Genomic DNA, 17409 nt, shown 5'->3' with positions numbered 1-17409 from the left:
CGAGCGGCGTCAGGACGCGTTAACGGCGCGGCGGCGGCGGCCTCGCGTTACCTGGATCTGCGCCCGCGCATCGTCGTCGCCGACGCGTCCGTGCAAGGAGACGGCAGAGCCCGATCTGGACCCGAAGACTTCAGCGCTACGCGAGTGTCGGAGGGGCGGAGTCCGGCGTCCGCCTCGCCACTTCAAGCATCTTAATTGGCTCAGCTCGGCCGGGCTTCTGTAGGTAAAGCGGCCCAATAGGTTAAAAATGTAAAACCGGGTGGGCACAAAAGCGGTCAAAAGTACACAAAGAATTAGCAACTATGAAAAACAGCAAAAAGAGTAATAACACACAGTAACTCAAAATAGGTTACTTATGTGAAACTAGAAAAACTACACAAACCACACAAGGAATTAGCCACTGCAAAAACAACCAACACAAAACTGAAAACTACAAACAAAAACCTGGGAAAAAAACGAACTGAAAACAACCAAACAAATGGCTTGCAAAACTACGAAAAGTAAAATAAATAAAAAAACCTAACAAAAATTGCAAACCCTGCCTGAAAAACCTACAAAACTGTGAAAGCTACAGAAAATATGGCAAAAATACAAAAAAATACAAAACTGCAAAAACTACAGAAAATTCCAAAACTATGACAAAAAAAGTGAAAAAAATAAAACAACCCTAACAAAAATTGCAAACCCTGCCCCAAAAATATGGAACAAATTACAGAAAGAAATTGCAAAACTACGAGAAACTACAAAATAGTGAAGGTGCGAAAAAACAGCAAAACTTCCCTCAAAAACAAAACTGAAAAAGACAGGGAAAATGGCAAAACAGCTAAAACTACAGAAAAAAAATAGCCAGAAACCATGAAAAAAAACAAAACTACAGAAAAAAAATGGCAAAACTATGAAAAACTACAAAACAGAAAACGGCAAAAACTACAGAAAAAAATGGTAAACAAAACAACTCAAAAAACTACCGAACAAAATGGCTAAACTACAAAAAATACACATCACAACACGGCGAAAACTACAAGTGGGAAAAAAAAAACTTAATAAAAATTGCAAACCCTGCCCCAAAAATGTGAAACACAAATTATAGAAATTGCAAAACTATGAGAAACTACTAAATCGCGAAACAGCAAAAAAAAGTAAAAAAAAATCCCACAAAAAAAAAAACTGAAAAACACAGGGGGAAATGGAAAAAACTACAGAAAAAATGGCAAAACTGCAAAAAAAAACAAAAAAAAAAACACAAAACTGAATATTACAGAAAATTGCAAAACTACGACAAAAAAAATTCCAAACCTCCCACAAAAATGGCAAACTGAGAAATTACCCCAAAAAACCTGCAAAACTTCATGAAACTACAAAATGGCAAAACTGCAACAAAAAAATCCCACAAAAAGCAAAACTGAAAAATACATTAAAAAACTGCAAAACTGAAAAATTACAAGAAAAAATCCCACAAAAAACATAACAGGGAAAATAGAGAGAAAATGGCAAAACAGCGAAAAATGAAAAAAAAAAAACAACTACAAAATATAAATCACAAAACAGTGAAAATTAAAGAAAAAAATGGCAAAACCAACAAAAAAAAAACACGAAAACTACAGAAAACTGCAAAACTACAACAAACAAAAAACAAACCCCAACAAAAATTGCCAACGTGAGAAATGACCATTAAAAAAATCTGCAAAACTACAAGAAACTACAAAATGGCACAACTGCAAAAAAATCCCACAAAACTGAAAAATACACAAAAAATGGCAAAACAGTGAAAAAGGGGGGGAAACTACAGAAAAAAATACAAAACGGAAACAAACAGCAAAAACTAGAGGAAAGAAATTACACAAAAAGTCGAATAACCCCCAAACTGAAAACTTCAGGAAAAAAAATGGCACAACTGCAAAAAAATTCTGAGTAGATTGTACTGGAATTAAAAAAAAAAAATCGAATACTGGGAAACGCCACACTGGTGCAGACACCTCACCCGAAAGCCGCGGCTCCGTCGGAGGGCGTGTCTCCCCCCGCCGACGTGGGCGTGGACGCCTCAGACGGGAAGAGCGGCAGGAAGGCGGGGCGGGCCACCGCGGCGGGATCCTCCGAGTCACCGCGCAGCCGGACGTAGCCGCCGCACACGTCGGCGGTCAGCCCGCGGAGACGCTTGACCAGCCACGCCCACTCGGAGGCGGAGCCGCCCGCCGGGGCCGCGGTCGGCGACGACACGGCGGCTCGCCAGCGCTGCCGTCGCTCGCGACCGAGGGGCGGGCTCACCTGGGAAAAGGCCGGGTGAGCGAACTGCCCGTAGGGGGGCGCTACTACCAACCAGAAAAAAGTCTCCACCTCACCTGCGCCGTCTCTTCAAAAATGTCTTCGTCCTCCGACGACGCCGATCCGGGACGCGACGAGTCAGAGCTCCGGTCCTCGTCCTCCGAGACGATCCTCTTGACCTGAGGCCGGTGCGTTAGCGGGCGGGGAAAGAGGGCGGAGCCCATAGAAAAGGGGCGGTACCTGCTGAGCCGTCAGGCCGTCGGCGTGAGCGGCGACGGCGCCCAGCAACGTCCGCGCGTACAGGTTGAAGCTCGCGGCAGCCTGGCGGTATAGATTGGCCACGCCCCCGACGCCCGACACCTTCATCAGCAGGTACTTGAGACCCGGGCGGGTGTCAAAGTCGCGTGCCGTTCTACAACAAATGTGGGTAATAACGCGTGCGCCATTGACTTGAGTCACTTTTGGAGAAAAATGTAGTTTGGTTGCTATATCGGGTCACTTTCTAATCATTTGGGGGCATTTCAGGGTCACTTCCTGTTGATTTTGGGGCATTTAGGGGGCACTTCATGGTCATATTAGGTCACTTCCTGTTGATTTGGGGACATTTCAGGGTCCTATTTATTTTGGGTCACTTCCTGTTGACATTGAGCCACTTCCTGTCTTTGGGTCACCTTATGGCCATACTGGGTCACTTCCTATTGATTTGGCGGCATAACGGTCACTTCCTGTTGGTATCGGCTAACTTCCTGTTTATGTTACCTCCTACTGACTTGGGGGCATTTCAGGACCACTTCCTGTTGATTTGGAGTGACTTCCTATAAATATCGGGTCATTTCCTGTTGATATCTTACTTCCTCATGACTTGGAGGCATTTCTGGGTCACTTCCCATTGAATAGGGGACATTCTGGGGTGATATCCTGTTCATATCGAGTCACTTCCTATTAATTTTGGGACATTTCTGGGTCACTTCCTGTTGATTTTGGTGCATTCCGGGGTCACTTTATGGTCGTATCAGATCACTTCCTGTTGTTATCGGGCCACTTCCTGCTGATATCTTCTTCGTGACTTGGAGGCATTTCGGGGTCACTTCCCATTGACTTGGGGACATTCTGGGGTGACATCCTGTTGATATCGGGTCGCTTCCTATTAATTTTGGGACATTTCTGGGTCACTTCCTGTTGATTTTGGTGCATTCTGGGGTCACTTTGTGGTCATATCAGATCACTTCACATTCATTTGGCAGCAAAACAGGGTCATTTCCTGTTATCCGGCAACTTCCTGTTGATATTGAGCCACTTCCTGTTGATCTGGGGGTCATTTTATGGTCATCGGATCACTTCCTATTGATTTGGCTACATAAAAGGGTCACTTCCTGTTGTTGTGGGGCCACTTCCTGTTGATATCTTACTTCCTCATGACTTGGAGGCATTTCGGGGTCACTTCCTGTTAACTTGAGGACATAATGGGGTGACATATTGTTAATATAGTGTCACTTCCCGTTGATATGGGGGCATTTCAGGGTCACTTCCTGTTGATATCAGTTCACCTTTTTTTGATATAAGGTCACTTTTGACATGGGGTCAACTTTCCATTGATTTGGGGGCATATCAGGGTCACTTCTTGCATTTCTACTGAGGACATTGTTTTAAAAACAACTATCGAAGCAGTTACTTTCTTTCCAACCAATACTTGAGTGACTTTTTGGGGGGTGACTACTTTCAATATCATTTTGAAGTAACACTACTTTTACTGGAGTGCCATTTACCCACCCCGCAAAAAGAAGCCACGCCCACCTGTAGGAGTCCAGCAGCAGGTCCAGGACAATGGACAGGTTGCTGGCGGACAAGTAAGGCAGGAAGCCGGCCGGCGGCGGACGGGAAGTCGCGGGCGTCGCCATCCGCTGGCCATCGGGCTCCTCCACCAACTCCTACATCAAACGATCAGGGTTGCCAATGCAATGTAAAAGAAAGATTATTCAACTAATATTTCCATTTGAATTAAGACATATATTACATTGTGATATTATGAGGAAAAAATCATGGCAAGAATAATGTCAAACATTGCAATGCGCCAAGAAAATATGACTTTATATTTTGTTGTAATATAACCACTTACATCTTGTAATATTACAACAAACTAGAAACTTCAATCTCTGGAGAAATTGTGATGGGAGCTTTACTTTGGTAGATACAGATTTATGAGGTCACTTCCTGTAGATTTGGGGATATTTCAGGGACAATTACGATTGTTATCGGGTCACTTCCTGTTGATTTGGGGACATTTCCTGTTGATATCGGGTCACTTTGTGTTGATCTGAAGACATTTCAGGGACATTTCCTGTTGATATTGGGTCACTTCCTGTTGATTTAGGGAAATTTTGGAGACACTTCCTGTTGCTATCAGGTCACTTCCTGTTGATTTAGGGACATTTTGGAGACACTTCCTGTTGCTATCAGGTCGCTTCCTGTTGATTTAGGGACATTTTGGAGACACTTCCTGTTGCTATCAGGTCACTTCTTGTTGATTTGGGGACACTCCCTGTTGCTATCGGGTCACTTCCTGTTGATTTGGGGACATTTCAGGGACACATCCTGTTGATATCGGGTCACTTCCTGTTATTTGGAGACATTTCAGAGACACTTCCTGTTGCTATCGGGTCACTTCCTGTTGATTTAGGGACATTTCTGGACACTTCCTGTTGATATCTGGTCACTTCTTGTTGATTTGGGGACACTTCCTTGTTAATATCGGGTCACTTCCTGTTGATTTGGGGACATTTCAGGGACACATCCTGTTGATATCGGTTCACTTCCTGCTGACTTGGGGACATTTCAGGGACACGTCCTGTTGCTATCAGGTCACTTCCTGTTGATTTGGGGACATTTCAGGGACACTTCCTGTTGATATCGGGTCACTTCCTGTTGATTTGGGGACACTTCCTGTTGATATCGGGTCATTTCCTGTTGATTTGGGGACACTTCCTGTTGATATCGGGTCACTTCCTGTTGATTTGGGGACATTTCAGGGACACATCCTGTTGATATCGGGTCACTTCCTGTTATTTGGAGACATTTCAGAGACACTTCCTGTTGCTATCGGGTCACTTCCTGTTGATTTAGGGACATTTCTGGACACTTCCTGTTGATATCTGGTCACTTCTTGTTGATTTGGGGACACTTCCTGTTGATATCGGTTCACTTCCTGCTGACTTGGGGACATTTCAGGGATACGTCCTGTTGCTATCGGGTCACTTCCTGTTGATGAAGGGACATTCTGGAGACACTTCCTGTTGCTATCAGGTCACTTCCTGTTGATTTGGGTACATTTCGGGGACACTTCCTGTTGATTTGGGGACACTTCCTGTTGATATCGGGTCACTGTCACTTCCTGTTGATTTGGGGACATTTCAGGGACACATCCTGTTGATATCGTGTCACTTCCTGTTATTTAGAGAGATTTCGGAGACACTTCCTGTTGCTATCGTGAACATCCCTTCAATGGTATCTGGCGCCATCTTGCGTCCTGAATGAGTATAATGTCTAGACCGCGAATGCAAGACGACCCACACTTTTTCAGTCTTATTTCAATGCAAAAAACACATTCGGGCCAATAGACCCTACCCACGTGACGTCACAACTCCGCTCTCCTGAATGGTACCGCCCACTTGTCCGTCAAAACATAGTGTTAACCTGTTACGGCTATGTACATTTCTCCTATTTACGGCGTGTTTTTCTGCTCCTTAACATTAATAATCAAAATGGTGAAGGCGTGTGTGGCTGTTGGTTGCACTAACAGAGAAGATGGAAGGAGAGACTTGAAGTTTTACCGTATTCCGAGGGATCCAAAGAGGAGAGCGAAATGGACGGCTGCAATTCGACGTGAAAACTGGGCACCAAAAAAATCACCACAGACTATGTAGTAGTCATTTTATATCCGGTAAGATGCATTTAAGATATACTTAGAGGGTTTTGGGCTGACAAATAACCACAATTAAGATCATTGCGAGGCTAATCGCCGACAACATACGACGTAGTACGACATAGTTTCAAATTCAAGATGTTTGTGACTTCCCTTTCTTCCACCATCGTTATTTTTTGAATAATATTTAGCTGGAAACTGGCCTCGTCTACGGGGCTGACAAATAACCACAATTAAGATCATTGCTAGGCTAATCGCCGACAACATACACGTATGTATGTAGTGAGAGTGCTATCGCTAAACCATATAAACATTAAAAGCCTTAACTCCATTGACAAACGACATGAAATACATTAGACTTGACAGTGGATGTTAGCAATAACAAAAGATTTTGAATTGAAAATTTCGTAACTCACCTTTCCAAGCACAAGATAGATTCCTGCCGAACGAGGACCTGTTTCACCCAACCAGCAACCAAGTATTTATAAGCCTCCAAGCTCTTGAAGTTTTTCAAATTTTCGTGAGAATAGGCTGATTTTGTGTGGACAAGATCATTGTAAATATCAGCGTAGCAGATGTCAGGCAGACAGGGCGAAGACAGTGGGTCGAAAAACATCGATTTGGGCATCAAATATGGATCTGGCGACTGTATAGAACGAAGCTTTTCCACATAACGCCTTTTATGCAACACATCCAGTGAGTTTACGGCATCAGAAAGCACCGGGTCTTCCATGAAATGCATTTTAAATTCCTCGATCAATTGAAAACAATGCTAATACAGAGACAAAATGACGGACAAGTGGGCGGAACCACACAGCGAGCACGTAGTTTTGTGACGTCGGTGGGTAGGGTATATACGGTACATCACATTATTTCACAGCATAACCACCTTAATCTTGTAATATTACAATATTTTTCTTCAAATATCACAGGTTATTACTTGATTCTGTTCATTCCGACGGCGGAAGATTTTCTTAATGCATTTCTCTCCCATCAGGAGTATTTGGAAAAAAAAAAAAAAGCGCCCAATCTGATTGGCAACGTTTTTCGCGCATACCTCCAGCAAGATGTCTGACAGGTTCTGCAACAGAACTTGATGGGACAAGAGGCTCACCACCACGTTGCGGAAGGGAATACTGAAAGAGAAAAGTGTGTCGCTCGGGCGCGTTTGACAAGCTTCTTCAGCGGCGGGGAAAAACAGTTACCTGACTTTCCTGAATGCAGCAGAAAGAAAAATAAAATATTGACAGCCTTTAGTGGGATTTTCTACATTTTTTCTCACTGGTGACAAAACATTGGCCCTCAAATTGATTTGAGATATTAAGGTGCAACTTGTATAATGTTGGACATCTTCCGAAATGTAAAAACTGTCTGAACATTACCACAACAGCCGCCAGAGGGTGCTCTTGGCTTAGCTTAATCATGCCAAACTGCTGTATTATCAGGACTAGAACCTTTTTCCCCATAGTTAGTTTGACTAAATCCCTTTCATTTGCTTGTTTTACGCCCCCAAAATCACAGGTGCTTCACCTTTCGTAAGGCGGCGTGTCGGCACGCGGGTCGAGAGGGGGCTCGATGATCAAAACGCACGACTGCGCATGCTCAAAACCGTCCTTGTTGTTGGGGGTCTTCGGAGAAAGTTGCCCGTCCGAGGCAAAGACCTGAAACAGACACAGACGGACCCATTTGCCGCACTTACAAATACAAAGTTTGCGGTTTTTCCACTTATCGCGGCAGGTTCTGGTCCCCGTTAACCGCGAAAAACGAGGAATCGCTGTATTTTCAATTGATCTGATGTTAGGCAATGAGTTATTACTTGAAAAAAAAAGCAATATTTTTTATAAAAAGCCGATCGATCGATCGGTCAACAACACCTGGCGCGCCACAGCTCGGATCCGCCGGTACTCGGCCTCGGCTTCGACCGACGGGGAAGGAGCGGCCATTTTCACTTCGCAGGCGTCGCCACAGAAACTGTCGGAACCGCTCTGGAAACACCACAGCAGCTTCTAGGTACACAATAGCAAAAAGATTCAAGTCGTACGATTACAAGTTCAAAGTTGCTGTAGGAATACAAAAAGAAAAAAATTGTACTATGACAAGATTAAAGTTATAGTATTAGTATATAGTAGAATTAATAGTCACAGTCTCACTTACAGGTGCTATTCCAGTATTGAACACAATCCTTGGAAAAACATTAGGTTAGTTTAGCTTAGCTTAACTCTAACCTCAAGCTGGCTAGCTAGCTAGCTATGGGTTGGTTAAGCTTAGCTTATCCTTAAGTAATAACCCCAAGCTAGCTAGTTAGCTAGCTGTGGGTTAGGTTCAGCTTAGCTTACCCTTATGTAACCCCTAGCTAGCCAGCTAGGTTAGGTTCAGCTTAGCTTACCCTTATGTAACCCCTAGCTAGCCAGTTAGCTAACTAGCTAGCTTGGGGGTAGGTTTAGTTAAGCTTAGCTTATCCTTAACTAACCCCAAGCTAGCTAGTTAGCCACCTAGGAGTTAGATTTAGTTTAATTTAGCTTATCATTAAGTAACCACATGCCAGCAAGGTATCTAGCTAGGAGTTAGGTTTAGCTTAGCTTATCCTAAAGTAACCACAAGCCAGCTACTTGGCTAGCTAAGGGTTTGGTTAAGCTTAGCTTATCCTTAAGTAACTCCAAGCTAGCTAGTTAGCTACATAGGGGTTAGGTTTAGTTTAGCTTAGCTTATCCTTAAGCAACACCTAGCTAGCTAGGTTTAGCTTAGCTTATCCTTAAGTAACCATAAGCCAGCTACTTGGCTAGCTAGGGGTTAGGTTGAGCTTAGCTTATCCTAAAGTAACTCCAAGCTAGCTAGTTAGCTACATAGGGGTTAGGTTTAGTTTAGCTTAGCTTATCCTTAAGTAACCCCTAGCTAGCTAGTTTAGCTTATCTTATCCTCAAATAACTCTAACCCAAAGCTAGCTAGGTAGGGGTTAGGTTTAGCTTAGCTTACCCTTAAGTAACCCCAAGCTAGCTAGTTAGCTACCGAGGGGTGAGGTTTAGTTTAGCTTAGCTTATCCTTAAGTAATCCCTAGCTAGCTAGTTAGCTAACTAGCTATCTCGGGGTTAGGTTTAGTTTAGCTTACCTTATCCTTAAGTAACCCCAAACTAGCTAGCTAGCTAGCTAAGGGTTAGGTTTAGCTTAGCTTATCCTTAACTCACCCTTAGCTAGCTAGCTAGTTTAGCTTAACTCAAGGGTGTGATAATAGTACAGAGTAGTACGTTTTAGGGTTTACGGTTATTTAGTTCATCTTAGCTTACAAACTTAGCTTAGCATCCCTTCCCTTTGCCCGTGTACCTTGACTGGTTGCAAGGTAACGGAAAAGGCGTCCCGCAGGGCGCAGCATGCCAACCTCCACATTTCCTCAGTGAAGACCGGACCCGCCGTCACCAGCGCATACCTGCGTCCGCGGCGCCATAAGCGCATGTTAGGCGTATCCAAATAGCGTGTATAATGCACGGGCCGCGTGCCGACCTGATGCAGGAGCAGCCCACTCTGGAGACTGTCTCGGACGCTTGCGACACGCACGACACCAGCAGCCGGAAGAGCTCCTTCAACATGGCGTTGATCAAAAACTCGCAGCCGACATCTGTACACAAATAACCAGATACCAACAGGAAGTCACTCCAAAATGCACCGGAATCAACAAGAAGTGACCCAGAGATAAGCCAAAATCAACAGGAGGTGACCCAGAAATTCCCAAAATCAACAGGAAGTGACCCGCAGGAGTTTAGCGACCAGCGCTGCTAAGCTAAAGCTAAACACGCAGAACGCCACTGACGTCCGTGAAAATAACTTTCTAAAGAAAAGAAAGTGGACTTCACCCGCATTGACGAAGTTGCGGACATGCTCCACCGCCAGCTCGCAGCAGAGTCCGATGGCGTGCTTGAAGTCGGCGGCCCCGTCCCGGTAGGCGGGCCGGGTGCCGACCCGACGCAGCCACAGTGACATAACGGGAAGCAGTAGCCGCGTCACCGCCGAGATGGCGAAGGCCGGACCTGAAAAAGGGAGAGGTTAGGGTTAGTTTTCAACACGCCCGAAGAGTTTAACGTTACCTGGTCGGTAACTTTGGGCGTCTGGCCCGAGGACATTTTGACAGCGCTGGGTAGCTAGCTAAGCTTACCCGGCACGACTGCCGCCTCTCGCAGCAGCCGGAAAAGCGTCTCCAGGGCGGGCGGCTGGTGGCGGCGGGGGCAGTCCGATGCAGCGGCCGCTAGCTGCTCCAGCAGAAGGATCCACACCTGGATCAGACCTGAGGGACGGCAAAATCAACAGGAAGTGACCTCAATATGCACCAAATTAAAGAAGTGACCAGGTATCAACAGGTAGTGACACGGAAATGACACATAATCAACAGGAAGTGACCCAATATAAGTAGGAAGTGACTCAAAATCAACAAGAGGTAGCCCGGTAATGCCTCCAAATCAACAGACCACGAAATGCCCCTAAAATTTACAGTTTTTAAATGACTCCAAAATGCGCCAAAATCAACAGGAAATGGACCCAAAGTCAACAGGAAGTGAAAGTCAACAGGAAGTGACCTGATATCAACAGGAAGTGTCTTGCAATGCCTCCAAATCAGCAGAAGTGACCACGAATTGCTCCTAAAATCAACAGTTTTTAAATGACTCCAAAGTCAACAGGAAATGGACCCAAAGTCAACAGGATGTGACCACAAAATGCCCCCAAAATTAACAGTTGTTGAATGGCTCCAAAATGCGCCAAAGTCCACAGGAAGTGACCCCTGAAATGCCTCTGAATCAACAGGAATTGACCCGACCCCGAAATGCCTCCGGATCAACAGGAAGTGACCCGATATAAATAGGAAGTGACCCAAGATCAACAGGAAATGACCTGATATTAACAGAAAGTGACCCGATATCAACAGGTAGTGACACGGAAATGACACATAATCAACAGGAAGTGACCTAATATAAGTAGGAAGTGACTCAAAATCAACAAGAAGTAGCCCGGTAATGCCTCCAAATCAACAGACCACGAAATGCCCCTAAAATTTACAGTTTTTAAATGACTCCAAAATGCGCCATAATCAACAGGAAATGGACCCAAAGTCAACAGGAAGTGAAAATCAACAGGAAGTGACCTGATATCAGCAGGAAGTGTCTTGCAATGCCTCCAAATCAGCAGAAGTGACCACGAAATGCCCCTAAAATCAACAGTTTTTAAATGACTCCAAAGTCAACAGGAAATGGACCCAAAGTCAACAGGAAGTGACCACAAAATGCCCCCAAAATTAACAGTTGTTGAATGGCTCCAAAATGCGCCAAAGTCCACAGGAAGTGACCCCTGAAATGTCTCCGAATCAACAGGAATTGACCCGACCCCGAAATGCTTCCGAATCAACAGGAAGTGACCCGATATAAATAGGAAGTGACCCAAGATCAACAGGAAATGACCTGATATTAACAGAAAGTGACCCGATATCAACAGGTAGTGACACAGAAATGACACATAATCAACAGGAAGTGACCTAATATAAGTAGGAAGTGACTCAAAATCAACAAGAAGTAGCCCGGTAATGTCTCCAAATCAACAGACCACGAAATGCCCCTAAAATTGACAGTTTTTAAATGACTCCAAAATGCGCCAAAATCAACAGGAAATGGACCCAAAGTCAACAGGAAGTGAAAGTCAACAGGAAGTGACCAGATATCAACAGGAAGTGTCTTGCAATGCCTCCAAATCAGCAGAAGTAACCACGAAATGCCCCTAAAATCAACAGTTTTTAAATGACTCCAAAGTCAACAGGAAATGGACCCAAAGTCAACAGGAAGTGACCACATAATGCCCCCAAAATTAACAGTTGTTGAATGGCTCCAAAATGCGCCAAAGTCCACAGGAAGTGACCCCTGAAATGCCTCCGAATCAACAGGAATTGACCCGACCCCGAAATGCTTCCGAATCAACAGGAAGTGACCCGATATAAATAGGAAGTGACCCAAGATCAACAGGAAATGACCTGATATTAACAGAAAGTGACCCGATATCAACAGGTAGTGACACCGAAAAGCACCCCAAATCTACAGGAAGTGACCCCATATAAGTACGCATTGACCCAAAATCAACAGGAAGTGACCCGATATCAACAGGAAGTGACACCGAAATGCCCCCAAAATTAACAGTTGTTGAATGACTCCGAAATGCGCCAAAACCAACAGGAAATGAAATAAATTTCAACAGGAAGTGATGCTCGAAATGCTGCCGAATCAACAGGAAGTGACCCAAGATCAACAGGAAGTGACCTGATATTCACAGGTAGTGACACCAAAATGCATCCCAAGTCAATAGAAAAGTAAATGCCTCAAAATCAACAGGAAGTGACCTGTTATCAACAGGAAGTGCCCCAAAATCAACAGGAAGTGGCCTTGTAATGCCTCCAAATCAACAGGAAGTGACCAATATCAACAGGAAGTCGTCCCCAAATGCTCCAAAACTAACAGGAAGTGTCCTAATATAAACAGGAAGTGACCCAATATCAACAGAAAGTGGTCCCCAAATGCTCCAAAATCAACAGGAAGTGACCTGAGATCAATAGGAAGTGAGGCCGATATACCTTATTTTAGCATATCGATTATGAAAAACATATGAAACACATTATATGGCCACTAGAGGGTGCAAAAATATCAATTAACAAAGATCTTCACTAAAACCGCAAATACAACAACAGATATCCTATGATATACATACCCTTAGCGCCTCACCTCCCCCACGCCACATGTACTCACCTGTGCCGTCGTCAAAGTCTCGCACGACGGCGTCCCAGGCTTCCTCGCCGGCGTCCGCCAATGAGCGATGCCGCCCGGCTAGCCGCGCTCCCAGGAAGACGGGCTTTGAGGGCATCTTGTAGATGCTTGCTAGCAGCTAAAAAGAAACAACAAACATTACGTACGCAATGGGACGCCGCTAATGGACGGCGTCCGCTCACCTGCGAACATCGGTGCAGGTAGTCCAGCGCCGGTAGGCACAGGTCCAGGGAGCCGCCGGACGCCAGCCCGCAGTCGTCCATCTCCTTGCCATCTGCCTCACCTAGCATTCAAAGCGAGTCTAAGCCCGAGGAAGGTAGCGAGCTACCTAGTTAGCTAACTGGCTAGCTAGCGTCCTCCGAAAGCCGGTGGGCCTGGCTCAGAGTATATATTGAGAAATAAGCTTGTACTGACTTCATTTTAATGTCAATTGACTTTGCTGGCAACGTCTCCTCAAGGCGGCCATGTTGGTAGGGGCAATTCTGATGCGAATTTAAACCTTAAGCTTAGCTGAATGGCGATATAGAACATAGCTAGCGCTGCGCGCCAACCTACCCAGTCCTTTGACGAACTTGACGAGGCACACGATGTAGTCTGTGGTGGCGTTGGCGAACACCTGGACGTCGTCCGTGCCGACGAAGGCCTCAAAGACGTCGAAGACGGGCGCGTGACGCTCGCCTATTGACCGCGTATGCGCTATCAAGAGCCGAAGTCCCGCTGCGGAGGCGAGGTAGGGCGGAGTACATACCGGCGCCGTATTCTTTGGTCTCCGCGTGGGCGCCGCGGACGTTGCCAAGGGCGCTGAAGAGCGGACGCCACCCCGACAGGATTCGAGGAGAGCACGCCTCCACCAGCTCCCCGATGGACGTCACCACCTGTGCGATGGGAAATGGGGGGGTTGAAATAAAGGGCTGCTAGACAACGGTGTGGCTTTGGGAAAATTTTAGGGTCACTTCCTGTTGATATCCGGGCACTTTTTGTAGACATTAGGTCACTTCCAGTCACCTGGTCTTGAACGTCGTCATCGCAGAGCTCCAGCTGCATAATGTGCTCGAAAGGTCGGAAGAGCGCCTCGTTGAAGCGGAATCCGGGCGGCTCGCTCCAGCCATTCAGGACCTCCGTCAGGACGTCGTGGATCAAAGACACTGCCTTCCGTGATACGTGACGCTCTTTGTGACACGCCGCCTGCAGGGGAGACAAGCGTGGTGGGGCAGGCGACGTCGGGGGTAGCAGTGGTGTGCAAAGCATTTAGATTCCAATTCAACTACCTACTACCCTTCCATCCTATCTTCCTTCCTACCAACCTGCCATCCTTTTGTCCCTTACTTCCTTCTGACCTACCTACCCTTCCATCCACTGCTTCCTTCCTACTTTGCTTCTGCTGTCCTACCATTCCTTCCTTTTCTCCAGTGGTCTCCAAACTATTCCACATAGGGCCGCAGTGGGTGCAGGATTTCATTCCAACAAAACAAGACCACAACTTTTCACCAATCGGGGTTTTATAAGTGTAATCAGTTGATTGCAATCAGGTGCTGCTTGTTTTAGTATAAACCACATTGGTTAAAAGGTCTGTGCTTGATCGGTATGAACAAAAACCAGGACCCACAGCGGCCCTCAAGGACCGGTTTGGAGACCCCTGCTTTTCTCCTTCGATCCTACCTCCCTCCCTTCCAACCTACGTTCCGCCAATCCTATCTACCTTTCATTCCTTCCTTACTACCTACCTACCGTCCTTCAGTTTCTCCTTCCATCCTTGCTTCTTTCCTACCTACGTACCTTGCGTCTATCCTTCCTTCCTACCTTCTGTCCATTCTACCAACCCTTCCTTCCTTCCCACCTAACTAACATCCTTACATTTCTCCTTCCATGCTTCCTATCTACCTACCATCCATCCGTCCAACCCTTCCTTCCCATCTTCCTTCCTTCCTACCTACCTACTTACCAATCTACCGTTCATCCATTTACCAACCCTTCCTTCCTTTCCACCTAACTACCTTATATTTCTCCTGCCATGCTTGCTTCCTACCTACCTACCTACCTAGCTACTTACCTACCTACCTACTCTTTCTGTCTTCCATTATTCCTTCCTTCCTCCCTTCCTACCCACTTACCTTCCTTCCATCCTACCTTCACTGCTTCTACCTACCTACCTTCTGTGCTTCCATCCTTTGTTCCTTCCTCCCGACTTCCCTACCTTCCGTCCATCCTATCTACTCTACATTCCTTCCATCCTACCTTCACTGCTTCTACCTACCTACCTTTCTTGCTTCCATCCTTTGTTCCTTCCTACCGACTTCCCTACCTTCCATCCATCCTATCTACTCTACATTCCTTCCTTATTACCTTACTACTGCCATTCCATTTCTCCTTCCATCCTTGCTTCTTTCCTACCTACGTACCTTGCGTTCATCCTTCCTTCCTACTGTCCATTCTACCAACCTTCCTTCCTTCCCACCTAACTATCATCCTTACATTTCTCCTTCCATCCTACCTACCTCCTTTCCATCCTATCTATCGTCCTTCCTTTCCATCCTACCTTCTTTCCTTCCAACCTACCGTCCGTCCTACCCTTCCCTCCTTCCTTCTGCCAATCTACCTTCCTCCCTATCTATCTATCTATCTATCTATCTATCTATCTATCTATCTATCTATCTATCTTCCTTCCTTTCCATCCTACCTACCTTCCTCCCTTCCTACTATCCTACCTACCTATATTCCATTCTTCCTACCACCCTACCGTCCTTCCTTTCTGTCCTCCCTACTTCTAACCTACCATCCTTCCTTCTACCAACCTACGTTCCTTCCGACCATACTTCCTACCTATCTTCCGTCTATCCTACCAACCCTTCCATCCTACCTAACTTGTTTCCTTCCTTCTATTCCGTCCTACCGCCTATCTATCTATCTATCTATCTATCTATCTATCTATCTATCTATCTATCTATCTATCTATCGTCCTTCCTTTCCGTCCTACCTACCTTACTCCCTTCCTACTATCCTACCTACCTACATTCCATTCTTCCTACCACCCTACCGTCCTTCCTTTCCGTCCTCCTTCCTTCTAACCTACTGTCCTTCCTTCTACCAACCTACCTTCCTTCCAACCATACTTCCTATCTTCCGTCTAACCTACCAACCCTTCCATCCTACCTAACCAACACTTCCATCCTATCTAACTTGTTTCCTTCCTTCTATTCTGTCCTACCGCCTATCTATCGTCCTTCCTTTTATAAACCTACCTTCCTCCCTACCATCCTTCCTACCTACCTGCCATCTATCCTACCAACCCTTTGTTCCTAACTTCCTTCCATTCCGTCCTACCGCCTATCTATCGTCCTTCCTTCCTTCCTTCCTTCCATCTACCCTACCAACCAATACTTCCTACCTAACTTACTTCCTTCCCATCCTACCATTACTTCCTCCCTTCCTACTAACTTACCGTCCTACCTACCCTTCCCTCCTTAACATTCTTCCTACCTACCACTGTCAGGAGGGTCAGTATCCTACCTCAACCAGATGCGGCGCCACCACGCTCCAGGCCCGCATCTTGTGCAAGAGCGGCCTGTTGCCGTCGCGGACGATTCTCAGCGTGGCCTCGCCCAAGCGGAAGAGGTGCAATGCGCTGGGACGCCCCAACGTCAACTTGGCTTCTCCTACAGGAATAGTGGAAAAAATACGCTAACTCAAGCATTTTTGGCTGGAATTGTAGCGGGCGCGTTACCGGGCGTGGCGAGCGAATAGTCTCCCGTGTCGGCAACGGAGCGGAAGAGCTGGCACCGGGATGCTTTCCTGAGCTGCTGCAGGAAGCCCAGCAGAGAAGGCAGGTTCCGCTGGAGCGACGCGTCTTCCAACAACCTGGACAAAAGCGGAAGGACGCATTAGGAGAGGTCAATGGAGGAGGACATTTTGGAAAAGCAAAAAAGGGCTGAACATCTTAGCCGGAATATGCTCATCTAGGGGATTTTGACGCATTTATTATGCTTTCTTGCCGTGTTCCTGTACATTTCCTATTGGTTTCAGGGCACTTCCTGTTCATGGTAACTTCCCATTGACTGTGGGGGCTTTTTTGGGTCACTTCCTGTTGATTTTGGGTCATTTTCTGTAAATTTTGGATCAGTTCCTGTTGATTTTAGGGCATTTAAGGGTCACTTCCTGTCCACTGCCACTTCCTGTTGACATTGGGATTTTTTTGTGGGTCACTTTCTGTTGATTTGGATCAGTTCCTGTTGATTTTGGATCCGTTCCTGTCGATTTCAGGGCATTTTAGGGTCACTTCCTGTCCACCGCCACTTGCTGTTGACATTGGGAATTTTTTTAAGTCACTTCCTGTTGATTTTGTGTCACTTCCTGAAAATTTTGGATAAGTTCCTGTTGATTTTAGGGCATTTAAGGGTCACTTCCTGTCCACCGCAACTTCCTGTTGACTTTTGGATTTTTTTGGGT

At 45.9% G+C, this 17409-nt stretch overlaps 1 protein-coding gene across 2 annotated transcripts in view; it reads right to left on the bottom strand.

The window, feature by feature from the left end:
* The window catches only part of arfgef3 (ARFGEF family member 3), a 53463-nt gene that overhangs the window by 1972 nt on the left and 34082 nt on the right, over positions 1–17409 (bottom strand). For both annotated transcript variants that reach the window (XM_057847543.1, XM_057847544.1), the window contains exons 25-43: positions 16688–16821; positions 16474–16619; positions 13972–14151; positions 13715–13841; positions 13522–13644; positions 13149–13249; positions 12949–13084; positions 10326–10454; positions 10027–10200; positions 9677–9791; positions 9500–9602; positions 8056–8187; positions 7712–7842; positions 7239–7317; positions 4057–4190; positions 2503–2674; positions 2340–2441; positions 1982–2265; positions 52–217 (exon numbers count right to left, since the gene is read on the bottom strand). In XM_057847543.1, the coding sequence (XP_057703526.1) occupies positions 52–217; positions 1982–2265; positions 2340–2441; positions 2503–2674; positions 4057–4190; positions 7239–7317; positions 7712–7842; positions 8056–8187; positions 9500–9602; positions 9677–9791; positions 10027–10200; positions 10326–10454; positions 12949–13084; positions 13149–13249; positions 13522–13644; positions 13715–13841; positions 13972–14151; positions 16474–16619; positions 16688–16821 (2668 nt within the window). The remainder of the gene's footprint in view (positions 1–51; positions 218–1981; positions 2266–2339; positions 2442–2502; positions 2675–4056; positions 4191–7238; positions 7318–7711; positions 7843–8055; positions 8188–9499; positions 9603–9676; positions 9792–10026; positions 10201–10325; positions 10455–12948; positions 13085–13148; positions 13250–13521; positions 13645–13714; positions 13842–13971; positions 14152–16473; positions 16620–16687; positions 16822–17409) is intronic.

Source organism: Corythoichthys intestinalis, chromosome 10 (genome assembly GCF_030265065.1).
Source record: "Corythoichthys intestinalis isolate RoL2023-P3 chromosome 10, ASM3026506v1, whole genome shotgun sequence".
In the NCBI taxonomy this organism is placed as follows: domain Eukaryota; kingdom Metazoa; phylum Chordata; class Actinopteri; order Syngnathiformes; family Syngnathidae; genus Corythoichthys; species Corythoichthys intestinalis.
The sequence above is the reverse complement of the archived record's forward strand: the minus strand, read 5'-3'. Positions and strand labels throughout refer to the sequence as shown.